At 46.4% G+C, this 27,410-nt stretch overlaps 1 protein-coding gene across 1 annotated transcript in view; it reads left to right on the forward strand.

Annotated features, from left to right (window-relative positions):
- Window positions 1–27,142, forward strand: part of CDCP1 (CUB domain containing protein 1) — a 63,226-nt gene extending 36,084 nt beyond the window's left edge. Inside the window, exons 3-9 of the mRNA XM_017522005.2 lie at window positions 761–1,123; window positions 2,327–2,695; window positions 17,096–17,317; window positions 18,680–19,060; window positions 20,796–21,161; window positions 23,181–23,268; window positions 25,944–27,142. Of these exons, the coding sequence (XP_017377494.1) occupies window positions 761–1,123; window positions 2,327–2,695; window positions 17,096–17,317; window positions 18,680–19,060; window positions 20,796–21,161; window positions 23,181–23,268; window positions 25,944–26,373 (2,219 nt within the window). The 3' untranslated portion in view covers window positions 26,374–27,142. The remainder of the gene's footprint in view (window positions 1–760; window positions 1,124–2,326; window positions 2,696–17,095; window positions 17,318–18,679; window positions 19,061–20,795; window positions 21,162–23,180; window positions 23,269–25,943) is intronic.
- The last annotated feature ends 268 nt before the right edge of the window (window positions 27,143–27,410 follow it).

Consider the following 27,410-nt stretch of genomic DNA (forward strand, 5'->3'; position numbering starts at 1 on the left):
TCAGAGTGTATTCCCTATGTTGATGAATGTGTTGATGGGGAAACCAGTTTTAAAGGATGGATCTTGGCATTGTCCTCTACAAATTGTGAAATCGTGACTATCTCAATACAGGGGAAGTAGGAGATCCCATAGCACAGACTGCACTGCAAATGCCCTCCTTCTGGCTTCACCCACTGGACCCCAGGAACTTAATCTGGAAATCACAGTAGTTAAGAGATGTCTCGAGTCTGGTGACCTGGAAGCAGAGGCTGAGACAGGGATTTTTGTTTAAGTAATTAATCAGGAAAGTGCCCTCAGAAGTGAGGAAAACAGGATAGAGCAGGGCATGTAGGTGAGCGCAGATGTGGTTTTAGCTGGAGTAGCCTCAGCCTGACCCCATGGGGAGCTCCGGAGTATGAACGGCATGCCCAGGTTATGTCACTTGAAGCAAGGAGGTCAGACTTTTTAATTCCTGCATGAGGCTATTACTGGCTATAGACAGCAACTCTCCCTTGGGATGGGGGTGAGGGGCTGCAACACCTCTCAGGCTTTTCTGGTTCCAAGGCAGCTACCCCAAGCTGAGGCACTTCCCAAAGGAGGGTGCGTCTGTGAGCCATTGGCCACGGAGACTCACAGCAGCTGGGGCCTGGGTGCACCTGCCTGGTAAAGGCCACCTGGGCAGAGTTAAAGAGTCTGCTACAGGGGGCTGAGCAGTGAAGGAGGAGCAGTGTGGGCTCTTGGAGCATCTGTGATCAAAATTGCTTTTGTGACTGTTTTTCAGACTGTATGTCGGGACCGTGTCCTTTTGGGGAGGTTCAGCTTCAGCCCTCAACATCATCATTGCCTGCCCTCAACAGAACTTTCATCTGGGACGTCAAAGCTCATAAGAGCATTGGTTTAGAGCTGCAGTTTTCCATCCCTCGCCTGAGGCAGATCGGGCCAGGTGAGAGCTGCCCAGACGGAGTCACTCACTCCATCAGTGGCCAAATTGATGCCACCGTGGTCAAGATCGGAACCTTCTGTAGCAACGGCACTGTGTCCCGGATCAAGATGCAAGAAGGAGTGAAAATGGCCTTACACCTACCATGGTTCCACCCCCGAAATGTCTCCGGCTTCAGCATTGCAAACCGCTCATCTATAAAACGTGAGCAAGCCCCTCCCCCTGTCTGATTAGGTTAAAACACACAAAATCCTCATTGTTCTAGGTCAGAAATGGCTAAATGTCAACAAATCTCTGAGATTCAATCCAAATACCATAAAGGAAGATCTTGCTCTTCTGTAAGGGACATGGGTCACTCATTCCTAGTGTGAACCCCCTCTTCTCTATTAAACAAACAGGGGGTGACTCTCTTTGTCCTTTTTGCATGTGGTATTTGTTTTCAAAAAATGAAAAGGATTGGTTCTACAGATCCACCTTGACTGCTTCGTTTCTAACTTCTTTGCTCTTTCATCTCTCTCGCACTTCCTGTAAACGTATCAGTGATGTGCAGAGCTCTCACACTGGCTCGTGAAAGCTGGTTTTTTGTTTTTTGTTTTGAGACAGAGTCTCGCTCTGTTACCCAGGCTACCTGCAGTGATGCCATTTTGGCTCACTCCAACCTCCACCTCCAGGTTCAAGCAATTCTCCTGCCTCAGCCTCCCAAGTAGCTGGGTCCATAGGCATGTGCCACCACGCCTGGCTAATTTTGCATTTTTAGTAGAGACAGGGTTTCACCATGTTGGTCTCGAACTCCTGACCTCAGGTGATCCTCCCACCTTGGCCTCCCAAAGTGCTAGGATTACAGGCATGAGCCACTGTGCCTGGTAGAGAGCTGACTGTTAAATGTTCAGGCATTTTGTGAGCTGATGTGAAACAGATCCATTATTTAAAAAAATAGAATTAAATTAACTTATAATTAAATAAATCATTTTAAAAACAAAGGTAATAATATTCAAAACTTATCACTTCCTAGTTACTTTGCTGTTGCTTGTGCTCTCAGGGTTCTTTGCGTTGTTGTATCTGTATGGAGGGAATAATAAAATGCTGTGCTACTGCCCAGCTCCACATTCAGTCACCTCATGTTGGTAGCTTGAAATCAGCCATGGAGGGAGCATCTACATCCACTGTGGAAGTAGGCCGATGCTATAAGTCAGGGTTTTTCCCTCCACCACTGGATCAGTTATTAAATATCTACTCACACACCACTGATGTGTCTGCATCCTCAATCTCTGCCTTGAGTTCAGACCTACTGCTTAGGATCTGAGAACTGCAGTCATTTTTCCTATACCCCCACCCCCCAGCTGCAGATAACCAAGACAGGGTCTAATTGCTCCCTATTCTTTTTCGTTTGGGTTCCACTCCCAATAGGTCTGTGCATCATCGAGTCTGTGTTTGAGGGTGAAGGCTCAGCAACCCTGATGTCTGCCAACTACCCACAAGGCTTCCCTGAGGATGAGCTCATGACGTGGCAGTTCATCATTCCTGCACACCTGCGGGCCAGCGTCTCCTTCCTCAACTTCAACCTCTCCAACTGCGAGAGGAAAGAGGAGCGGGTTGAGTACTACATCCCGGGCTCCACCACCAACCCCGAGGTGTTCAAGCTGGGGGACAAGCAGCCTGGGAACATGGCTGGGAACTTCAACCTCTCCCTGCAAGGCTGTGACCAAGATGCCCAAAGTCCAGGGATCCTCCGGCTGCAGTTCCAAGTTTTGGTCCAGCATCCACAAAATGAAAGCAGTAAGTGAGCCCCACTTTCCTTTTCCTTCCTCCCCCAGCACCTCTGTTGTTTCCAGAGTGTTCTGCCTGGGGTGAGACTCCCTTTCTGTTTCTCATCTGTGGCTTCTCATACACTTAGACTCTGGACCCTGGAAGAGTTTCAGGAAGTGGGTTGCTAGGCAGTAAGACAGGCTCGTTGGTGAACACCTGGTATGTAGTTCCATTTCAGCACAATAAAAAGCAATCTTGCATTTAAGATGCTAAGTTGTTTTTAACAAAGGTATTGATAGGTTGTTTTCTAGATCTCATGTCTTGACCCTGCAATGTGAATAAGGATGTCACCAGCACCATCAGCAACGATGATGGGAACTTGCAGTTTTATGGCTCAGCACCCCCTACTATGGACACACACCCTGTATTTATCTTGGGTTAGGCACGCCACTTACAGAATCTCAGCTAATCATTATTGCAACTCTGTAGGGCAGGTGGGAATTATCTTCATTTACTAATGAGAAACCAGAAGGTTCAGAGAGGTTATGGAACTGGCCTGACATCATACAGCATGTCAAGAGCAGAGCAAGCTCAGAACCCTGAGCCAGTGCTCTGGCCCATCCTGAAGCCCAGTTAGGGTGATGAGACTTAGGTTGGGCATCATCCACAAACGTTGCCGAGATACCATGAACACAGAGGAGGAGAGTCAGGGCCAGGACTGGGGTGAGGCAAAGTTCCCAGGGTGCGGCAAAGTTCCCAGGGTGCAATATTTAAGGAGGTACCCACTCTCAGGGTCGTGAAACTGCAGGGTCAGCCCCTGAGAGTGATCACCTCCTCAAACTTTGCTCTCTGGGTGCTTGGCTTGCCTCATCCAGTCTTGGCCCTGAGGGGAGTAGTGCAGATTTTGAGATAAAAGATATAAAATGAACTCAGAGTGGCTCTTCCTGGGGCTCGTCTATGATGTGAAGGAATGAGTTCACATCATGTCTGGAACCAGGACATTTCTGATCTGTGCTGAGGATGGGCGCTGTCCAGGGAGCCGATTCTCACTCTTGTTTTTACTATTATTTACTTCTGGGAAGTAGGCAGAGCCAGTCAGAAAACTTAAGTAGGAGTGTGGGATGGCGTGCTGCTGATTTTTTTAGGGCCGATAAGCATCCGAAAAGTGGCAGCGTGGGATCCACTGGAAGGACTGCCCATTGGGTACTGCCCTGGAAACTCCCATATGTATGTATGTATGTATATGTGTGTATAGATATGTATACAGGCGGCCAGCTGCGGTGGCTCAGACCTGTAATCCCAGCACTTTGGGAGACCAAGGCAGGCAAATCACTTGAGGTCAGGAGTTCGAGACCAGCCTGGCCTACATGGTGAAACCCCATCTCTACAAAAAATTCAAAACTTAGCCAGGCATGATGACATGAGCCTGTAATCCCAGCTACTTGGGAGGCTGAGGCATGAGAATCACTTGCATCCAGAAAGCAGAGGTTGCAGTGAGCCAAGATTGGGCTACTGCACTCCAGCCTGGGTGACAGAGTGAGACTCTGTCTCCAAAAAAAAAAAAAAAATGTATACATGCACACATATACACACACAGACACACACACACACACACACACACATAGTATGTGTCCATTGAGACATTTTTATGACTCCACTGTCACAATTGTATAATCAGAATGTTGAACACAGCCACAAAAGGATTTAGAAATGGAATGGGTTTGGGGTTCAGAAGACAGGAGGATTTGTTTATCACCTTAGTCATGGTGGAATGCTGCTTAGAACCTCTGATTAATTCTGTTAACTGTAACATCAGCTGGGTTGATTTCTAAAACTAATCAAATTGTTGAACATGCTATAAACAGCATCAAGAGGGATATGGATTTAGTTCTGAGATTAATGGGCAGTAACTGTCGTTGAGAGGTGTTTCACGGTGTCACGGCCTCTAACTTTGCACTGCTTCTAGAGGAGTGAGTGGACTTGACGGCAGAAATATCTTTGGGGATAGTCTTAGGTTGGGATGGACTACCTGAGAACTCTGATCACTGGGTAGCTTCATCTTGATCCTCTGAATCCCTATGTGGACCCTATCTTTCAAGGGCTAACCCAAGGAAGCCAGTCCCATGCCCCCACATGTTTGTCTGACCCTTTTTTTTTTTTTTTTTTTGAGGTAGAGTCTCGTTCTGTTGCCCAAGCTGGAGTGTAGTGGCGTGATCTCGGCTCTCAGCTCACTGCAACCTCCACCTCCTGGGTTTAAGCGATTCTCCTGCCTCAGCTTCTCTTGAGTAGGTGGGATTACAGGCACCTGCCATCGCCCCGACTAATTTTTTGTGTTTTTAGTAGAGACAGGGTTTCACAATGTTGTCCAGGCTGGTCTTAAACTTCTGGACTCAAGCGATCCACCTGCCTTGGCCTCCCAAATTGCTGGGATTACAGGTGTGAGCCACCACACCTGGCCCCCCCGATTCTTTATTCTCTCTTATTCACTAAGTTTTTGTGGACAGCTTGTATTGTAGGCAGCATAGCCCCATGGTTAAGGGCAGTGACCTGGAGTTGGCCTGCATGGATTTGAATCTGGTTCCACTTACTTTGGAATCTGGTTTCATTTACTTTGACCATGGGCAAGTCACATCACTTCTTTATCTGTAAAATGGAAGTGATAAGACTGTCCTCATGGGGGTGTTGTGAGGACAACGTGAGGTAGCACAGGGCCTGCCTGGTCGTGCGTGCTCTTTAAATGTTTCCTGCATGGTTCTAGGTCAAGGCAAGATGCAGGGTTAGAAAAGACACGCTTGTCCAAAGAGATTAGACTGTGGCCCAGAAATGACTGGTAGGACACAGCAAGTCACTCGTGGAAGGAGTTCCAGTGGTGTGTGGTGAGGTTGGAGGCAGGAGAATGGGCTGCAGGCTGGTGGGAATACCAAGCGGAGACTCAGGGCAGGGTGGAGTCTGGCCCTTCTCATGCTGCACAGGAGGCCCCATCTGTGCCTATGGTGGGTGCGCTTATTACCGCAGGAAGAGCTCCATGTGCTGCTCTTGCTTTCTTAGCCTTGGAGATGAAAAAGAAGCTGAGAGAGAGGAGCCTCAAGGTGACTGAGTTTTGGGTGGGAGCCTCTGCCCTTACTTCTTCTGTGAATGCTAGAGGAAAACCTCCTGGGGCTAGTCTACCCCTAGCCCTTCGCTGCTTCACCTCTGAGTCCAGCCCAGGCATTGCCCAAGCTTGACCTTCCTTTGTCCTCAGAAGCAGGGGAACAACTACCCAGACCAAAGCCACTACCCCAGGAGTGCACGTGAGGGTGGTCTGCATTCTTCATACATCATGTATTTATCTGTCTCCACGTCTGCATCTCACTAAACCCGTCCCAGGCAGGAATCTTGTCTTATTGCTCTTTCTATTCCTGCCAAAGCTTCTGGTACATTCCAGGCCCTCCATAAATCCATGTTACACCAATCTCAGGAGTCAGCCTCCTGTCTAAAGTGGCTTGAGAGCCAGATGCGCTGCCATAAGAATCCACAGCCCATCAGAAGGGGCAAGGCAGATAGGGTGAAGTGGGGTGCCCACGAGAGCAGCTGCTTAGGGAGCCAGACAAGGAGAAGCGCATCAGAAGTAAGAGCAAAGGCAGAGCCTGGAGACTTTCTCAAGCGGAAAAGCAACCATACAATGCCAGAGACTCAGCAGGGGTGGAGAAAGCTGTGAGAGGCACCAGCCAGCCCAAACCTCTCATTATCCAGAGTGGGACTTGAGCACAGTGGGCCCAGGCCACAAAAAAACAGGCAGATGTCACCTTGAACCTAGTTGTCCAAAAAACAAACAAACAAAAAAGCAAAAAAATCTGCTATCAGTCCTCTCTGCTGGAAACATCAGGTAGGTTCAAACTAGACCCCGAGAACTCCTGTAGGGAATGTTTTTCCATGGCTGGACCACAAACATCCTGTGTTTTGAGTCATGTACGATTACCCAGGAACTGAAGAATAATGGATGTGGCCACCTGTGACGACATGTGTGAGCAGTGATGGCTTAAGCTGCCCACAGTGTGCAACCCAGGGATGTCTGAGAGCTTGTTCATGTTCATCTCCACCAAGTAAATCTTGTTGTCAAGTGCTCCACAATGCACCCTCTCCTTTCTTTTTTGATAGCACAATACTACCATGTCATGCCTGGTGTTATTACCACTTTCGTCATGCAGCTGGTTTCTCTTTTTGTTTAATTTCTAGCTCAAGTGGCCCTGCTGATGATTATAAGAGTTAATGGTACAGTATTCTACCCATCTATATTATGCTCTTTAGGGAGAGCCTTCTGCCTTATGCATCCTCCTCTAGCTTTTGGAAAATATGATTGCTTTCCTGAAAATACCAAACTATTATCTGCAAAACTCGTGGGCTTCTGGGTGATCATGAGTCACATACGAAAAGCAGATGTGCATTTCCAGTGTGCTACACAGTATGCTTTTGTTAACCACTCTGGGTAGATGCTGGTTGTGGAAGCAGATACATTGCTGCTTTTTTGGCTTTTATAACCTCCAGAAGCTACCTGGAACCTTTAAATAATTACTGGATTTGTTTTTGCTTCTTGTTTTTTGCTGTTGTTGGGTAACTTGTGTTCCATGAGTCTTAAATTTGTTCTGCCAGAGTTGATAGGTATTGTGGCTTTTGACTTATTCCCATGGGGTCCATTTCAAAAGAGAAATTTCTCTCTATAGATGCCACAGAAATGATTAGGGTCCCCTATGAAACATTAGTGGGTAACCTAATCCCTTCAGAGGTCCCTAGTGTGGCTTTTAAAACAGTGTCAATAACTAATAGTGAAGGGTTTTCTTTTAGTGCGGGTGGGGGTTAAACGTCAGGCTCAAATGTTTTTTATACAAAGGCGTCTGCAATGTGGTAGAAAAACTGTGGGATTCTTTCAAGGCAGGAAACTGTCCAGATCACAGATCTGCCCCTTTTTCAGGGAACACTGAGCAGTTAATTCGCACCCTTCTCGGCTGTAAAATAACAATAGTCATTCCTCCTTCCCCCCATGTTGTGAGGGTGAAATAAGACAACTTGTCAAAGCACACAGAGCACACTGAGTAAGGATCTGTCTTGTCTTGCCATAGACTTATGAATGTTAATAGGTAATTTCACATTTAAAACACCCATCTGTGAGAGGTGAGGGCTGCACATTTCCACCCTGTTTTGCCTGCTGAAGCCACATATGAAAACATTCTGTAGGCAGCAGGGAAATTAACTGTGTCTACCCCTCAGGTTCCTTGGGTTATTTTGAGATCCAACCAAAAAAAGTGTGAATGAAGGGGATGCAAATGTAAGATAGAAAATGGAGTGAAGTGTAATATTACAGAGAGCCTCCTCGTAATGAGAGGTCTATCTTGCCCCCAGAATCAATGAACTGCACTTCTGTTTTGGCTGGGACATCAGCCAAAGTCCACCCAATTATTATACAATAATTTCCAAAAGGAATGTAAACTGTAAAACCACAATAGCATTTCACACCCATTAGAATAGCTAAAACAAGAAAGACTGAGAACATCAAATGATGGTGAGAATGGGGGGCAACAGAACTCTAATGCAGTGCTTGTGGGAGTGTCAAACAATGTGACTGCCTGGGAGAACTGTCTGGAGGACTCTCATGAAGTTAAACTTTCACCTATTCTCGTAGTCCATTTGATGTTGCCATAACAGAATACTTGAGACTAGGTAATTTATAAAGAAAAGAGGTTTATTTGGCTCACAATTCTGGTGGCTGGAAAGTCCAAGAAGCATGGCACCAGCATCTGCTCAGCTTCTGGTGAGAGCCTCTTGCTGTGCTATAATGTAGCAAAGGAGTGACAAGGGAAGTGAGCATGTGGGAAAAGATGAAAACGTAAGAGGAAGCCTAGCTTTATAACAGCCCACTCTTGCGGAACTAGTCTGCTCGCATGGAACTAACCCAGTCTTGTGAGAGACATCAATCTATTTTAACAACCTAATCACCTCTTAAAGTTACTGCCTCCCAACGTTGCCCCACTGGGGACTGACGACACCTCAATGTGAATTTGGGTGGGAACAAACTATATGCAAAGCACAGCACCTACCTGTGACCCACCTAGGTGTTTACTCAAGAGAAAGGGAACTATGTGTCTACTCAAACACTTGCAAAAGAATCATAATAGCAGTCTTATCCACAAAAGTAAAAAACTGAAAACAACCTAAATCACCAATAGAAAAATGGATAAATAAATGTGATGTGCTCATACATGGAGTACTATTCAGGAATAACAAGGGAAAGAATGACATATCCACAACAACATGGATGGGCCCAAAGAACATCATTCTGCAGAGAGAAAAAAAGCCAGAGACAAAAGAGTACACACTGTACGATTCCATTTCTATGACGTTCCAGGGCAGCCAGAATCTGCAGTAATGGAAATGAGAAAATTGTTGCCTTTTAGAGGATGGGAAATTGGGGGAATTGACTGGAAAAGGGCACAAAGGAAACTCTGGGATGCTAGGAATGTTCTAGATCTTTCTTTGGATGATTGATACAATGGATATAACAAAGTTATACAAACGCATCACACTGAACACTTAAGATATATGTTTTTTATTATGTGTAAATTATTTTTTTCTTTTCTTTTTTTCTCTTCTTTTTTTCTTTTTTCACTTCACAATTCTTTTATGACTGACATATGTATAAATTATTTGTCAAAAAAAAAATGAAGACTGGGTGTGGTGGCTCATACCTGTAATCCCAGCACTTTGGGAGGCTGAGGCAGGCACATTTGGTTAAACCCAGGAGTTTGAGACCAGCCTGGGCAACATGGCAAAACCCTGTCTCTACAAAAAATACAAAAACTAGTTGGTTGTGGTGGCATGTGCTACTAGGGAGTGGTCCCAGCTACTCGGAGGCTGAGGTGGGAGGATCACTTGAGCCCGAGAGGTGGAGGCTCCAGTGAGCCATGAACTCCAGCCTGGGTGACAGAGTGAAACTGTCTCAAAATAATAAATAATTTTTTTTTTTTTTTAGTAGAGACCAGGTTTCACCATGCTGGCCAGGTCAGTCTTGAACTCCTAACCTCAAGTGATCCACCTGCTTCAGCCTCCCAAAGTGCTAGAATTACAGGCATGAACCATCACACCTGGCAAATAATTTTTTTCTAATCCAGGGAAGATATATCGAAAGGTTAAGAGGGTATGTTTGGATGTTGGACAGCTTTGGGTCCCGCATACTAGCTAGCTATGTAAGTTTTGGCAAATGACTTAAGTTTTCTAAGCTTCAAAATTGTATTTCATACAATGAAGATATGCTGGGTATGGTGGCTCACACCTGTAATCCCAGCACTTTAGGCGGGCAGATCACCTGAGGTCAGGAGTTCGAGACCAGCCTGACCAACATGGTGAAACCCTGTCTCTACAAAAAATACAAAATTTGCTGGCACATGACCCAGCACATGACCACATTTAATACACTTCTAGAGCACGTGAAGGAACAGCTTCACTATCATCTTAAAACTGGATGGCATTTGGCGGGGTTTTTCCATGAGTGTGTCCTCTATAAATGAGTGGCATGAAGCCAGTCCCAGGGCTCACCCAATTTCTTGTCTCCTCAGGACAGCCACTAGGCTGGAGGAGAGGCAGTTGGGTCTAAGAAAGCAGTAAGCATCATAGAAAGAGCATAGGCTATGTAATCAGAAAGATGTCCATTTCAATGCCAGTCTTACCACTTCCTAGCCTTAGATTCTCTGTCTGCGAAATGGGAGCAATCCTGCCTACTCTGCTAGATTGAGTTTTTGTTCTAAAATATTCACCCTCCTGAGGGAGGATTGGACTTGGTACCACATTGACCACAGCCTTGGCCACGTGGGTTTGCTCTGGCCAATGAGATGTAAACAGAAGTGAGCATGCCACTTCCGAGAGAAGCCTCAGCACTCACCGTGTGGTTCACGTTTTCAAACTCTGTCACAAGACTGCTGTGTCACAAATAGAGGCCTCTTCAACTTGGATCTGGAATTCAGGAGATGTAACCCAGTGCTGCAGCCAGCTCACAATGGATATGTAAGGTGAACAAGAAATAAACCATCGTTATTCTAACCATTCAGAGTTGGGGATCCTTTGTTGCTGCAGCACAATTTCTCCTCAGCTGATTTACACACTCCCTCTCAAGGACATTATGAGGATGAACAGCCTAACGTAGTAATTGATCCTCTGCCATGCACCAGTTCTGGAGAGCCAGGAAGTTCACATTCTGGTGGGAAAGTGAATAAGTAAAAGGAAAATCATGATTTCTCATTAAAGACAGCTTTGCTCCCTTTGTACACCCTACTGTAATAGGTTTTCTTAGAACATTTTAAAAGTATTTTAAAACATTTTAAGGTACAATTTTTTTTTATGCTTTAGGTCCTGGGGTACATGTGCAGATCATGCGGGTTGTTGCATAGGTACTTACATGGCAAGGTGGTTTGCTGCCTCCATCCCACCCCCCGCTTCACCTATATCTGGCATTTCTCCCCATGTTATCCCTGCTTCCATTTTTAAAAATATTTTTAAAGGCATAAAATTCAAGGAAAAAGAGAAATGGAAAGGAAACAATATCATAACATTTCATAAAGGAGAAAGGTGGTAACTGATCCAGCAGACGTGAAAGGGCAGAATCCTAAGCCGACAGTGGGAGAAACCAAGAAGAAATCTGGTTTATCCTGCAAAGCCTCAACAACTGGCAGCAAGTCCCCTCCAGAAATGGGGGCAAATGTGGGGCTAAGGTGGGAGAGTCACTAGAGCCCCAGATCGTCTCCTTGCCAGCAAGCAGCCAGAAAACTGCTCTTCCCTTAGAAGACAGAAGTTTCTTTTCCAGAGATAAGAGTCCCTGAACCAAAGATCTCAGTCACGTTGAAGGTGGAGGTGCTGAGCTGAACATGGTGGATCAAGTAAAATTGAGGTACTGACCATGACACTCCATCCTTCCTTCACTGGTACCCATGAGTATGTTTCTTCCCTTCGGTAGAGGATGAGTTCTTCTCTGGGGGCATCCAACCAACCTAAGAGGAAAGACCCCAAGATACTGATGTTCTGAGCTCCCCAGGAAGCAGTCTGACCATATCACCCTACTGAGAAGCCCCATCAACAAGCAGAGCTATTCCAAATCATAAGTGCCTCACCTTCAATAAGAGCAGTGTATAGATCCCCAGACATCTGATGATAGCTAATGAAAAATACAAAGACTAAAACAAACGAGAAGAAAAGCCACTTGGAGCAAACAGAGACTATAGAGGGAGAAAAAAAACTAAAACAAAATCAGCGATCAAGACCCTCAAGTTAACAAGAAGAGATGCTGCATTTATGTGAAAGGAACAGGTTGTAATTTTCAAAAAGGGCTTTCAGGAGAAAGTCCAAAGGAACTCTTGGAGATTAAAAATATGGTAGCAGAAATGAAAGAGTTAAAATGGCTGAAAGGTAAAGATGAAAATATCTCCCAGAAAGTGGAATGAAGAAAAAGCTGGCGAGATAGAAAGGAAGAGAAAATATAAAATTCAAGGACCACTCAGGGAGGCCCAATATCCAAATAAAAGGAGTTTTAGAGAGAAAAAATAAAGGAGAGGGAATCATCAAAAAATATTTCAGGAACATTTGCCAGGACTGATGAATATGAGTTGCCAGTTGGAAGGGTCCGCCAAACACAATGGATACAAATAGACCCACAGCAAGGCACAGCATTGTAAAATTTCAGAACATAAGGGACACAGAGACCCTGCAAACTTCCAGAGAAGAGGTGAAAAAGTTTTATACAGAGGAAGAAGAAACCAAAGGGCAATAAACATCAGCAACACTGGGTATTGTAAAACAATGGAGCAAGATCTTCAAAATTCTGAAGGAATATTATTTCCAACCTAGAATTTTATACCAAGCCAAACAACTAGTATGAAGGTAGAATGAAGACATTTTAGACCATATATACTTTCTCAAGAAGCACCTGAAGGCTGTAATCCACCTAAAAAGAAAGTAAAAATCAAAGAAAAAGATAGATCCAGGAAGCCCAAGATCTAGTCCAAAAGAGAAGCAAAGGGAATTCCAGGATGACAGTGAAGAAGACCCAGGACCACACCTGGGTACCAGGCATCAAGAGCAGCCCCTTTAGATTAGAGCCTTGAAAAGCTCTGGAACAGTTTCTTCAGAAGTTGAGGAAGTACCTAATGTTTCCAAATTTATTGAAAGGACATTTATACAAGTGGGAGAGAGTTTGGTGTCAAATTTCTGACAAGTACATAGAAACTAAGGAAATGATTAAAATGACAATAATTAACCCCAGGGAACACAAAGTTTTGTGCGGAAAGGAAAAGTAATTACAGTGTGCATTATAGTATGACTACCTAAACACTCTGTTAATACCACTGCATAGCTATGATAACATAAACACAGAATGAGGATCTAACTGCAAATGTCACACTAACTGTCAGGAAGATGAGGGAATGGGAATGGGAAATGTGTGTGGTGTGAGTGTTCCCTAGTCTGTGGGATGTAGAGGGGGTGTGGGGTGTGAGGTGTGGAGGGGGTGTGAGGTGTGGAGAGGGTGTGAGGTGTGGAGGGGGTGTGGAGTGTGGAGGGGCTATGGGGTGAAGGAGAAGAAACTCATATTTTTCTTAGTGGGAAGCCAATAGACAGTGCCTGAAACTGAAAGATCCATAGGCAGCAATGGAACAGAGCGTGCTATTGAGTGATATGAAGGTAATTCTTAAAAGAGCCTGCTACTTTGGGAGGCTAAGGCGGGCAGATCACTTGAGGCCAGGAGTTTGAGACCAGCCTGGCCAATGTGGCAAAACCATGACTCTACTAAAAATACAAAAAGAAAAAAATTTAGCCAGGCATGGTGGCACATGCCTGTGGTCCCAGCTCCTCAGGAGGCAGAGGCACAAGAATTACTTTCACGCGGGAGGCAGAGGTTGCAGTGAGCTGGGATCGCACCACTGCACTCCAGCCTGGGCAGCAAAGCAAGACTGTCTCAAAATAAATAAATAAATAAATAGGCTGCCAGAAGAGTTGAAAGTTGTTGTTCTGGGGCGTGGTGGAAAGGTATGGGGGGAGCTTTGTTTTCATAATAAAACTTCTCAAACTATTTGATTCTTTAAGCCAGTGGTTCTCAACTGGGAGCAGTGTTGCCCCCCAGGACATATCTGACAATGTCTGGAGATGTTTTGGTTGTCAGTGAAGAGGGGATGTGCTACTGGCATCTAGTGGGCAGAGGCCAGGGATGCAAGCTAAACATCCCACGGTGCACAGGACAGCCCACAACAAAGAACCATCCCGCTCAGAAGGCTGAAGGCCAGGCGCTGTGGCTCACACCTGTGATCCCAACACTTCAGGAGGCCAAGGCAGGAGGATCGCTTGAGCTTAGAAGTTCAAGACTAGCCTAGGCAACATAGTGACACCCCATCTTTACAAAAAATTTAAAAGAATTAGCCAGGCATGGTGGCACATACCTGTAGCCTCAGCTACTCGGGAGGTTAAAGCAGGAGAATCTCTTGAACCTGGGAGGTTGCGGCTGCAGTGAGCCATGATCACGCCACTGCACTCCAGCCTGGGTGACAGGGTGCGACCTTGTCCCAAATAATAATGATAATAATAAGGACTGAGAACCTCTGCTTTAAAGTATGTGCATGCGTGGTTTTAGAAAGATGCAAATGAGGGAAGAGTGGGTGGGGAGACTATGGCAGTGTGTGGCTAGGCCATCGTAAAGGTAAGTAGGGACTACAGAAGCAGAGGGGCTCGTAACCCGGCTTTGGGGTGGCGGGGGGCTGTCCTGGAGGTAACAATGAAGGTGAGTTTTGAAGGACAGTAAGAAATGAGCTGAATGTGCTGGGCGCAGTGGCTCAGGCCTGTAATCCCAGCACTTTGAGAGGCCGAGGTGGGTAGAGTTTGAGACCAGCCTGGCCAACGTGGTGAAACACTGTCCCTACTAAAAAACAAAATACAAAAATTAGCCAGGTGTGGTGGTGCATGCCTGTAATCCCAGCTACTCAGGAGGCTGAGGCAAGAGAATTGCTTCAACCCAGGAGGTGGAGGTTGCAGTGGGCTGAGATAGCGCCGTTGCACTCCAACCTTGGGAGACACAGTGACACTCTGTCTCAAAAAAAAAAAGAAAAAAGAAAAGAAATGAGGTGAATGTGGGGCTAGGTGATTGAAAAGGTGACTGTTTTCTAAATCAAATTATATTTAAGTTAGCAGCATTAGAATATGTACTTCAGCTCTAGACTTGGCATCTCTCTAACTAAAGCACTACAGGATACAATGTCAAAATTTACGTGGCAAATAGACACTGTGAACTACACAAAGCAATTAACAGATATGACAGCCATAAAACATTTTTTTAAATTGTGCTTCTAATTTGACACTGAGCTCCCCAGCAGCCAGTTCAAAAGGAGCAATTCCACCAATTATACGGTTCCTGTTATGAGGAAGAAGGAAGTTTAGCAGGCCTTTTTGGGAAACAGAGCTTTCCCAGCTAGAATTGAATTCATTTGCTGGCACTGTTGGGTGATACTGTCAACACGCTTGACTTGCAAAGATAGCACCACTTTCCACGGGCGCCTTCCTAATCTGATTTTTTTTTTTTTTAATAAAAGAAGAATGAATGAAATTCAAAAGCAACTCAGTAAAAGTTGATCCCCAGGCATCTGTGGTGTAGCGCAGGGATAACATTAAAAAGGGAAATGACTTCTTTATAAAGTAATCTGGTAATCTCTTCTAAAGAGTTGAAAAAGTATCCTTTTTTTTTTTTACTCTGTTGCCCAGTCTGGAATAAAGAGGCATGATTTTGGCTCACTGCAATCTCCACCTCTCAGGTTCAAGCAATTCTTGTGCCTCAGCCTCCTGAGTAGCTGGGATTACAGGAGCACGCCACCATGCCCAGCTAATTTTTGTATTTTTAGTAGAGATGAGGTTTCACCATGTTGGCCAGGCTGGTCTCGAACTTTTGACCTCAAGTGATCCACCTGTCTCTGCTTCCTAAAGTGCTGTGATTACAGGTGTGAGACACCAAGCCTGGTGCTATTCATTTATTTCTAATGGCAAAATTATAGAAATCACCGATAATCAGACAGTTTTTCCAAATGATACAAGAAATAGGTAAATATGTTCCTGTTAGAAATTCAAATATTACAGGCAAAGCTAAAATCCTCTCCACTCCCAAGCTCCTCCCCTTGGGTAACCACAGTCACGGATTTGTCATATTTCTCTCCAGATCTTTTTTCTCTTTATCTGCATATGTAAGTCTGTACATATAAATAGCTATTTTGTTTCACAGAGAGAGTTTACCATCTGCATTGTATCGTACTCTACATATTATCTACAACTTGCTGTTTTGCACAATATTATATTTAGGTTTCCAAATCTCCCTCTTTTTCTGAAACAGAGTCTTGCTGTCATCCAGGCTGGAGTTCAGTGGCACGATTTTGGCTCACTGCAACCTTCACCTCCTGGATTCAAGCGATTCTCCTGCCTCAACCTCCTGAGTAGCTGGGATTACAGGCACATACAACCATGCCTAAATAATTTTGTATTTTTATTAGAGACAGAATTTTACCATGTTGGTCTTGAACTCCTGCCTCGAATGATCTGCCTGCCCCGGCCTCATAAAGTGCTGGGATTACAGGCATGAGCCACCTCAGCTGGCCTCCCTCATTCTTTTTAACAGCTACATAATATTCCATTCATGAATGTCCCCATAGTTTATTCTAGTATAAGGTGGTCTCTAGTTTTCCATAATCACAGTGCTGCAGTGAAATGTGGGCACACATGGCCATGTCACACTGTTTGGTTTCCAGAAGGGACAAGATTTTATACTTTTACTAATTCCCATGTTCCTGTAATAGGCTATTCCAGGCTCCCTCCATCAGCCCCGTTCAGCTGTCTCAGAGAGGTCCTGTTTCCGGTAGCCTCCCCAGCTTTCAATATGGCTAAGTATCTACATTTCCGCCCCCGCCCCTCCGATCTGAAGAGTGGAATACAGTAATACTTTGTTTTAACTTGCTTTTTCTGATTACAAGGGACATTAAGAACTTTCTGTAGTTTGAATATTTGGTCATTTATGTCTCCTTTTCTGTGAGCTGCTCCATCACTCTATATTGCAAACATTTCTCTCAGTGTGTCCCTTGTCCTTTAATGTTATTTATAGTACCTATCTTCAGATGTTTTCATCTTTTTTTGCTTTTATAATTCGTGTTTATTCCACATTGTAATTATTTTCTCTCTGTTTTTATGGCAATGAAGTCCATTGTTTCTTTTTAACTTTCTTTTATAGCTATTGTACTGTTGCCTTAATGATATGTTTTCCCAACACGGTCTATCTATCCATGATGTGATATGCCGTTTTCTTCCCCAGGAGAGGTTTTCTACTAATCTTTACCATTTCCTGTGGTCGCTGCTGATCCATGCTTCATGCCTGTTTTCTGTTTGTGGTTTCAGATAAAATCTACGTGGTTGACTTGAGTAACGAGCGAGCCATGTCACTCACCATCGAGCCACGGCCTGTCAAACAGAGCCGCAAGTTTGTCCCTGGCTGTTTCGTGTGTCTGGAATCTCGGACCTGCAGTACCAACCTCACCCTGACATCTGGCTCCAAACACAAGATCTCCTTCCTTTGTGACGATCTCACACGTCTGTGGATGAATGTGGAAAAAACCATAAGTACGGTCCTGAATTAGTGCATTCGTCCTGGGCTATGGATGGCTCCTCTCTCCCTGCCTTGCCTTAGTGGGTTTCCCTAGGTAGGTTGTAAATCATAGGACCCAAAATGCCCGCCCACAGTCCAGGTGAGCAAAGGTGACCAAGAGGCAAACGGAGCAAGTGTTGACACATCCCTGTAGGACCAGCCTCAGGTGGAGCCTGCAGCCCTCAGAAGTGCGTTGTACTGCTCCATGTCCAGTCTTATGTCTCTCTGCCGAGGCTTCCAATCTCCCCCTTGTGAAATCCTCCCCTCCTTTGCTCAGTCTTCCCCAGCCTCTCCCATCCCTATTCCCTGCAGCTGCCGCACTCACTGCCCTCTTGTCTTCTCTCGCACAAGACTAGGATTCCTGAAGTCAATAGCTTTGGCTTGTTCCATTTTTCTTCCAGTTAGCCCCTACCAGTGCTGAACATGTGCTAGTCACTTAAAAACTGTTTGATGGGCTGGGTGCGGTGGCTCACGCCTGTAATCCCAGCACTTTGGGAGGCTGAGGTGGGCAGATCACGAAGTCAAGCGATCGAGACCATCCTGGCCAACATGATGAAACTCCATTTCTACTAAAAATACAAAAAAAAAAAAAAATTAGCCAGGCATGGTGGCACACGCCTGTAGTCCCAGCTACTTAGGAGGCTGAGGCAGGAGAATCTCTTGAACCTGCAAGGTGGAGGCTGCAGTGTGCCAAGATCGCACCACTGCACTCCAGCCTGGCGACCCAGTGAGACTCTGTCTCAAAAAAAAAAAAAAAACCTATGATGACTGAAGGCCAGTAAACCAACAGCCACCTCCCTGCTGGGCTACCCTGACCTCCGACGTGTGCTCTTAAAGTCTCTACAAATGCAGGAGCTAAGGTCACAAGAGGCAAAGTAGCCTGCCCAAGATCATCACCCCGTTAGGAAGTGGCAGAACTGGAAGGTGAACTGAGATCCCCCCAACACCACTCATAGCTCCAGCCACTGCCCAGAACTGACCCTGGGCCACACATCTGGGTGGAGTGAAAGCTGTGCCCTGCCCCCGTGTCACTTAGCATCTAAGGCACAGATACACAGAAGAAATAACTTGAGCAAAAAGGGAAAGGAAATTTCAACCCTGAATATTCCCCAGAAGTTTGTCTGCCAGTTTAGCAGACAGTAAGAATGTGAGAGAGTGGAGGGAACGCTAGAAAAGGTGCACGGAGGAGCCAGAAGTGGAGGGCAAGGTGGGAGAAGAGAGACGGAAGGGAAAAGCAAGGCAGCGCGCAGACGCCCAGCCTCAGGCTGTCGGGAGAGCTGGGGAGGGTGCCCTTCTGGTCTCGTGTGTGCGTGGCTACCATGCCCTACTTCTTCCAGGCTGCACAGACCACCGATATTGCCAGAGGAAGTCCTACCCACTCCAGGTGCCCAGTGACATCCTCCAGCTGCCCGTGGAGCTGCACGACTTCTCCTGGAAGCTGCTGGTTCCCAAGGACAAGCTCAGCCTGGTGCTGGTGCCAGCCCAGAAGCTGCAGCAGCATACTCATGAGAAGCCCTGCAGCACCAGCTTCAGCTACCTCGTGGCCAGTGCCATACCCAGCCAGGACCTGTACTTCGGCTCCTTCTGCCCAGGAGGCTCTATCGAGCAGATCCAAGTGAAGCAGAATGTCTCAGTGACCCTTCGCACCTTTGCCCCCAGCTTCCGGCAAGAGGCCTCCAGGCAGGGCCTGGTGGTGTCCTTTATACCTTATTTCAAAGGTAAGGGGGGGTATCCCCCATGTCCATGCTCCCTTAGTTTGGGCATTCATATTATTTTAGTTTTGTGATCACCTTAATTAAGTTGCCAGTTTGGAGGGAAGGGATAGCTCAGTATGTGGGTCCTTGCACAAGAAATCTGAAAGATAGTGATTCCTAATCCTGACTTTACCATTAACCTAGCATGGAAAATTCCCGAGATTAGAAATAAGAAAAATGTTTCTGACAGTGGGAGGCGATGGTTGGTAGGCAGCAAAACACATAATCAGGTTTGAGTCTTTTTTGGAAGCAGGCAGGGCATAAATGAGAAATAGCCAAATATTCCCCAGTCCTGGATTTTTAAGGTAGTGACATGAAAATCCTTAGGCAGACATTTTTATGGCTCTGCTTTTACAATTCAGAATGCAGTACAGAGGGCACAAAGGGAGGAGCGTTGGGAGGGAGATGAGTCTCCGGAGCCAGAGTCCTGTTCCACAGCAGCACGGCTCGGCAGACCCAACCCTCCTGGGAGGCTGCACATGGTCTCCATGTTCCGAGGCAGTAAATGAGGCCTCAATGGCTCACAATGTGACTTCTACATGGTTGATTTTAAAAGTCACAGTCGCCATTACAAGTTCCTCCAAGAATGGTTACATTAAGTTAGAGGCCACTTTAAAATGGACCAAGACCTTTGTTTGGTGTTTATTTCATACTCTTATTCTCAGAGGTGTGAGTGGGAGGGAGAAGAATCTCTGGTCATAAGATTAAGGTCGGTCCAGGCTGCCTGATATCTCCAAGGTTACCAGAGAAACTGCTTCTGAGGAGTCTTGCAAATAAGACACATTCTCATCAGTGTGGAATGTGTGGGATTTCTCTCTCCTGAAGGTCAGGAAGGGATTAGTTGACAGGTCAGGAGCTCTTTCAGCTTTGCAGCTCCTGAAATCTCCCCAGAACCTGAAGATATTTTACTCTCTCAAACAGAAATCAGTATGTGCCAGTCCCACCCTGGAGCAGGGCAGCAGATGAAGTAGTAGCCATGTTAAGAGCATTTCTGTGATAACCGCCAGCTTCCCTTCAGAAATGCCCTGGTTTTTGTTTGCCTGTTTTTTTCAAAAGTCCTGAGAACCTCCTCTGACTGAGACTGCTGCTGCACTGACCAACACAGGGGTGCTAGGCATGTGTAACTATTTAAATTTAAATGAATATAAGGCCGAGCACAGTGGCTCATGCCTGTAATCCCAGCACTTTGGAAGGCCAAGGCGGGCAGATCACTTGAGCTCAGGAGTTCAAGACCAGCCTGGCCAACATGGTGAAACCGCGTCTCTACTAAAAATACAAAAATTAGCCGGGTATGGTGGTGCATGCCTGTAGTCCCAGCTAATCAGGAGGCTGAGGCAGGAGAATTGCTTGAACCTGAGAGGTAGAGGTTGCAGTGAGCCAAGATTGTGCCACTGCACTCCAGCCTGGGCAACAGAGTGAGACTCTGTCTCAAAAATAATTAATAATAACCAATTAATATGAAACAAATTTAAAATGCAGTTCTTTGGTCATGCTGGGCACATTTCAAGGCTCAGCAGACATGTGTAGCCGGTGGCTACCCTCAGGCAGTGCAGGTCTAGAACATTTCCATCATCGCAGAAAGTTCTCTTAGACAGCAATGTTCTGGACAGTTCCACCTCATGTCCTCCACTGCTCCCTTTTCCCTCCATGTTGACTGACTGAAACAACATCTGTCTGGATCTCCCTCCCTTTCCTACAGAGGAAGGCGTTTTCACGGTGACCCCTGACACAAAAAGCAAGGTCTACCTGAGGACCCCCAACTGGGACCGGGGCCTGCCATCCCTCACCTCGGTGTCCTGGAACATCAGCGTGCCCAGAGACCAGGTGGCCTGCCTGACTTTCTTCAAGGAGCGGACCGGTGTGGTCTGCCAGACAGGGCGCGCATTCATGATCATCCAGGAGCAGCATACCCGGGCCGAGGAGATCTTCAGCCTGGACGAGGATGTGCTTCCCAAGCCAAGCTTCCACCATCACAGCTTCTGGGTCAACATCTCTAACTGCAGCCCCGCGAGCGGCAAGCAGCTAGACCTGCTCTTCTGGGTGACGCTTACCCCAAAGACTGTGGGTAAGGTCCTTCAGGGTCTTCGGGGATGGTGATAAACAGACAATTGTCAGCTGAACGATAGGGAGCAATCCTGGAGATAAACCAGAAACACAGATTGAGTCCTGACTGTCCATGTATCAGTCAGCTATTGCATCAATAGTGCTGCATAACAAACCACCCCAAAACATAGCGGCTTCTTAGAAGCAGCCTCTATTATTACTCCAACATTGGCTGGGCAATTCTGGTCTGAGCTGGACTTATCTGGGCTCACTCATTTACGCACCTGCAGGTAGCTGCAGGTTGGCTAGAAGACTTTGCCAATCTTAGCTTGGTGCCTTCACAAAGCTGAGGCTCAGCCAAGATTATCTGAGACAACTAACATGACTTGGCTTGACTCTATGTGGTCTCTTATCCTCCAGCCTGGGCTGTTTTCATGGCAGAGGCAGAAAGATCCACAAGAGACTGGAGGAGGCATATAAGGTCTCTTGACACTTTTAGGTTAGGAACTCACACACCATCCCTTCGACTGCATTCTTTTGGCCAGCCTAGGTTTTTTTAGTCAATCTACCAGCATCTTTTACCATTCATCTCTCTTTTACGTAGGGGATGTCTTCATACCTATGATCTTCCTCTTCTACAGAGAGTAGATAATAATAGCTACCTCATAAAAGTATCATGGGAGTCAGTGTCAGGAATTAAAATATGGGGACTTGAAAAGTCTGACAGGTACATGGTTTTTCATTTAGTCTCAGTGAAACACTGGAATCCATGAAATACCCTCAGTGGGAGGCCTTGGAGCCGGGATGATGAGTTTGCCTTTATTCCTCAAAGTCAGGGGCACCGCTGAAGCAAGGGAGTGTGGGTGTGGCAGGGCAGGCAGTGGTGGGGCCAGGTTGCCCTTCACTCAGTAAAGGTCATAGAGCATCACCGTGTCAGAACCAAAAGGGACCATGGAGGCTGCTTCTTTCCCTTCCCCTTTCTGGGTGTCAGAGTGATTGAGGGTCCCCCCAAGCTATACAACTGATTAGTCACAAGAGAACTGGTGGGAGCCAAAAGCCACAAGTGGGAACCTCTCCACACTCACACGTTACCTCTGGGTTTTCTTCCTCTCTTAGATTCACTTTCTCTCATTTCTTTCCATTCCTCTTTCTTTTGGATCTCACTGTTTGTTTTCTTTGTAAACAAGTAAGACATTCCAAATCCCCATTTGGTATAGGGTCCCCCTCTGATTTATTCTCCTCTTCCTCTCCTGCAGCTGCAGGAAAAGGACAGCACAAACGAAACAACCCTCCCCTTAGCCACCTCACTTCTGACTTTTGACTTCCTGCTTTTTACTACCCTCTGCTCTTCTCTTCTCCAAGACAGACTGTGGCAATCGGTGGAACATACCTGGTTTAGGCCAGGAGTAGCCTTTGGAGTCGATCCGGTAGGTCCCTCTGTTCGTTTCAGTTGTTCATTGCTACATACAAACTACTCCAAAATTTGGTGGCTTAAACAATAACCATTTTGTTTACCCACAATCTATGGATCGGAAATTCAGACAGGGCACAGAAATGTGGCTCGTCTGCGCTCCAAGATATCTGGGTCCCAGCCAGAAGCCTTGAACATATAGAGAGGATGAGTTGGAGAATTCAACTGGAGACATATGTCTGGGGCCTTGGTTCTCACCTTTGGCTGGGTGGGTTTTTTCCCCTGTGGAGTCTCTACATGGCTAGCTTGGGCTTCCTCACAGCATGGTGGTCTCAGCATAGTCAGACTTCTTACACAGTAGCTGGCTTTCCCTCAGAGAAAAAGTGCAAGCTGACATCCTCTAAAAAATTAGGCCCAGAACAGGCACAGTTGCCTTATATGGGCTGACCCAGATCCAAGAGGAAAGGAAATAAACACTTTGTGGTATGAGGAGCCCCATGTGTGCACAAGGAGCCCCATGTATGGCGCTCCGCCTTTGGAAAGATGGCAGCCACTTTTGGAGATGCCTCAAGTTCAACATAGCGCTAACCCCAGCTGCCTCCTCATCTGTCTCTTTATGTCTGCTCACAGACCTGACTGTCATCCTCGTCGCCGTGGTGGGAGGTGGAGCCTTACTGCTCTTTGCCCTCGGACTCATCATTTGCTGTGTGAAAAAGAAGTAGGTGGAATCTCTTACCGTGTGTATCTGATCTGACGCCTCCTCAGATCACACAGACTGGGTGGATTGTTAATTATTGACTTTGTTTTCTTGCTTCCCATTTTTTCCGCCAAAGATCAGTGTTAAATAATATTGCTGGATGTGAGTCATGCTTTCAGGAAAAAAAAAAATCCCATGCCTGCTGAGGTTGAGGGGGGACAAAAAACGCATGTGACATTTTCACCTGTAGTTCCTGGCGCAGCTGCCTTAGCACAAGTCCTCTGCAAGCGACTTGCTGTTTGTTCAATAGATTGATCAAGCAGGGGTGATCTTGGCAAGAAATGCTCACGTAGGCTCTCCCAGACCACGCCTCTGAAACCACTCCCTCTGCCACCTTAAGGAGAACAAATGTGTGTTGTCCCAGCTTGTTCTATAGCTTCTTAAACAAGCTGTTTTATGCTTGTTTATTGGGCTCCAGATATATAACAGAGGCCGGGCCCATGGCCAAGAGGAAGGAAGACCCAGTTAACTGCCTCAGTCTCTCTTTCCATGCCCTCGGGAGGACAACTTCTGTTTTGTTTATTTACTTATTTTTGAGACAGAGTCTTGCTCTGTTGCCAGTGGCATGATCTCGGCTCACTACAGCCTCCGCCTCCTGGGTTCAAGTGATTCTCCTTCCTCAGCCTCCTGAGTAGCTGGGACTACAGGTGCACACCACCACGCCCAGCTAATTTTTTTCTTTTTTCTTTTTATTTTTTTTGTAGAGATGGGGTTTCACCTTGTTGGCCAGGTTGTTCTTGAAAGCCTGACCCCAAGTGATCCTCCTGCCTCGGCCTCCCGAAGCGTTGGGATTACAGGCATGAGCCACTGCACCTGGCTGAGCTTGTGTTTTATAAAAGGAACGTTGACGTTTGACAGAGTCCATGCAGCCACCAAACTGTTTAAATTCTGCTCCTATTTCTGATTAAAGCCATGGGAGAGAGGAGAGAGCTATTTTCCTTAGCATGATTTGACCTTCCAAAAAGCCAACCTCAAAAAATTCTTTTTTTAAAAATTAACTGTGAACCAGAGAAAACAACTGAAATTCCTGGTCTACAACAAGACTGTCTCCACATGTCTCTGCTGATGAGGAAGGACTGGCTTGCTGGGGGTCTTTTCTTCATGAGAAGCGGCTGTAGCTATGTCGCATCGGGGAAAAGGACTTCTTTTAAGGAAACACCATGCTACTGTTTCTCTCAGGGAATTTTCCCATCTGGGGTGCACGGCATATCCCACCCCGCTGGGGAAGCGTGGCATTAACACGGGGCGCCAGCTTCCTTATCAGGAGGGAATTGGACGAGGAAAGAGACCCAGCACTTGCCTCATCTCAAAGCAGCTCCAGTTTAGGCCTGAGAATCATCAGCCCAGCCTTGCTACAGGCCTTGCTTGTGTGAGGCTGCTGGCTGGCGGGTTTGCATAAGGCCCGTTCATGCTCAAGCTGGTGCAGCAGGACGGACAGGTTGTGCAGTGAGGAGGAGGAGACACCATGCCATCCACCTTGTTCACTAAGCGGGTACTTCCTGAGTGTCGCCTGGGCGCTGGGACTCTTTGAGGTACTGGGGATAGTGATGAGCAAGACAGTCACTTCTAGGGGGGTGGGGGACTGAAGAGATTGTCTTCAGGCAAATAAACAGTCAGTTTCAGGACAGCATGACAAGAGTTTTAGTGGAGACAAACATTACCAGGCTTCAGGCAGGAGCCTTAGGAACCCATCATCCTGGCCAGAGGCTCAGTGTTACAAACTAAAGGTACCAGATTTATTTTTATCTCAGCAAAGTACAGAGAGCCTGTCCACAATTATGAACTGCCAGCCTGTGCCTTATATGGTCCATTATGCTAATTGAGCTAATGTCCTCCATTTGCATCACTGGTTGGCTGAAAAGTCAGCATTCCCTGCTGTTCAGTTCATGGAGATGGAGAGCAAAGCTTTGTTTTCCATGGCAGCAAGCGCTAATGCCCATCCACGTCCAAGTACTAAGGAACATCAAAAACCAAACGCTAATGGTGTTATCGAAGAACTCTGGCACTGCAGCCTGAATTTTGTCTTCTTTTTAGCTCTTTCCTCTATTGGAGGTGACTACTGAGGCACTGGGTCTCCGCTAATGCTGAGTTCTCTCCCCATCTCATGCTGAAAGCTAGGATGTAACCTGGGCTCCCGAGCCCCGTCTATCACCACTTAGAATCTAGATGGTCAGAGCTTTTCCTATGCAAAAGAGAGAAAAAGCACGAGCTACGGCAAAGTAGTAAGAGTGCTGGGAGGTTGGCCTGGGCACACCTGAGCCTGATGTGGTTAGAAGGGTGGGACGCTGCCTGCTTCTGGCAAAATGAGGGTAAGTGGATTGTCAGGTGTCTCCGCCACTGGATGCCACATCTATCAAAAACGAGTGAGCACAGATAGTGTTAGAGGTGCTCTGTCTAAACCACTCTTTTACCACCTGTGATCTGTTTCCCCTTTGAAACCTGGAGACAAAATCTGGTCCCTTCTAAATGTTCACTGAGGACAGTAGTTTCTGTTTCAAATGCTGAGCAATTTGAGGGATTTGGGAGAGGCGTGGTCAGAGCACTGAAGAATCCAAGCTCTAGCAGGGCCATAGCAATGGTAGCCATCTGAGATTCTTTCCTTTCTGACTTCTCTCTTGTTCCCTTTTTCCAAATAGGAAAAAGAAGACAAACAAGTGCCCTGCTGTGGGTGTCTACAATGGCAACATCAATACCGAGATGCCGAGGCAGCCAAAAAAGTTTCCAAAAGGACGAAAGGACAATGACTCCCACGTGTATGCGGTCATCGAAGACACCATGGTATATGGGCATCTGCTGCAGGATTCCGGTGGGTCCTTCCTCCAGCCGGAGGTGGACACCTACCGGCCGTTCCAGGGCACCGTGGGGGTCCGCCCTCCCTCTCCACCTGCCATATGCTCCAGGGCCCCAACTGCAAAGTTGACCACTGAGGAGCTGCCTCCTTGCTCCCCTCCTGAGTCTGAGAGTGAACCGTACACCTTCTCCCACCCCAACAATGGGGATGTAAGTAGCAAGGACACAGACATTCCTTTGCTGAACACTCAGGAGCCTGTGGGGCCAGCAGAATAACTTCATACATTCTAGAGACTTTGTGGAGTTTCATAAAGCAGGGCACCGAGACACTCGTCGGTGTCTCTAACCAGAAATCCTACAGAAGAGGAATTATACAGAAGGAACAGCAGGGGTTTTCCTGGACACCACCAACATCACATTGCTCAGTGGACTCATTCTAAGGGCGAGACATTGAAAATGATGAATTCTGATCTGGATACAGTCATGACAGCTCATGTCCTTCTCAACTCAGCCTGTGTGGTTAGCCAGCCTGTAATGAGAGGAGAGAGGCCTGAGTCACCTAGGACAGGGTCGCAGCGAGCCCTGGATTCAAAGTGTTAAACAGAGGCTTGCCCTCTTCAGGACGACAGTTCCACTTCTGACGAGCCTACCTGAGGCCCCTACTCTCACTGGGGTCCCCAGGATGGATACGATAATGTGCCTTTTTATTATTATTTATTTGGTGGTCCTGTGCATTTAAGAGATCAAATGTATAACCACCTAGCTCTTTTCACCTGACTTAGTAACAGCTCATGCTAACTGGTTTGGATGCCTGGAATGTGACTTCTACCAGCCACTAGATAAACGTGTGCCTGTTCCCAGGAGGTGGGAATGATTTACAACCTCTCCAGCCAGAAAAGGGTGTATGTGTTTGAGCAGCGTTGACGCATATCTGCTTTGATAAGAGACTTCCTGATTCTCTAGGTTGGCTTGTGGTATCCCACTGTGGAAATTCATCTTGAATCCCATTGTCCTGCAGTCCTAGCAATAAGAGAAATTTCCTCAAGTTTCCATGTGTGGTTCTCCCAGCTGCAGCAATACTTTGACATTTAAAGAGAAATTTAGAGAATATTCTCATCCTCTAAAAATGTTTAAATATATACCAGACAGGGGCCCCCTGCATTAGTTTTCTGTTGCCACTGAAACCAATTACTTGGTAGCTTAAAAATAACACACTATCTTACAGTCTTGGGGGTGAGAATACCAAAATGGATGTCTCTGAATGAAAATCAAGAAGCAGAACTGTGCTCCTTCTGAAGGCTCTAGGGAGAAGC

This window comes from Cebus imitator, unplaced genomic scaffold (genome assembly GCF_001604975.1).
Source record: "Cebus imitator isolate Cc_AM_T3 unplaced genomic scaffold, Cebus_imitator-1.0 Scaffold0, whole genome shotgun sequence".
NCBI lineage: Eukaryota > Metazoa > Chordata > Mammalia > Primates > Cebidae > Cebus > Cebus imitator.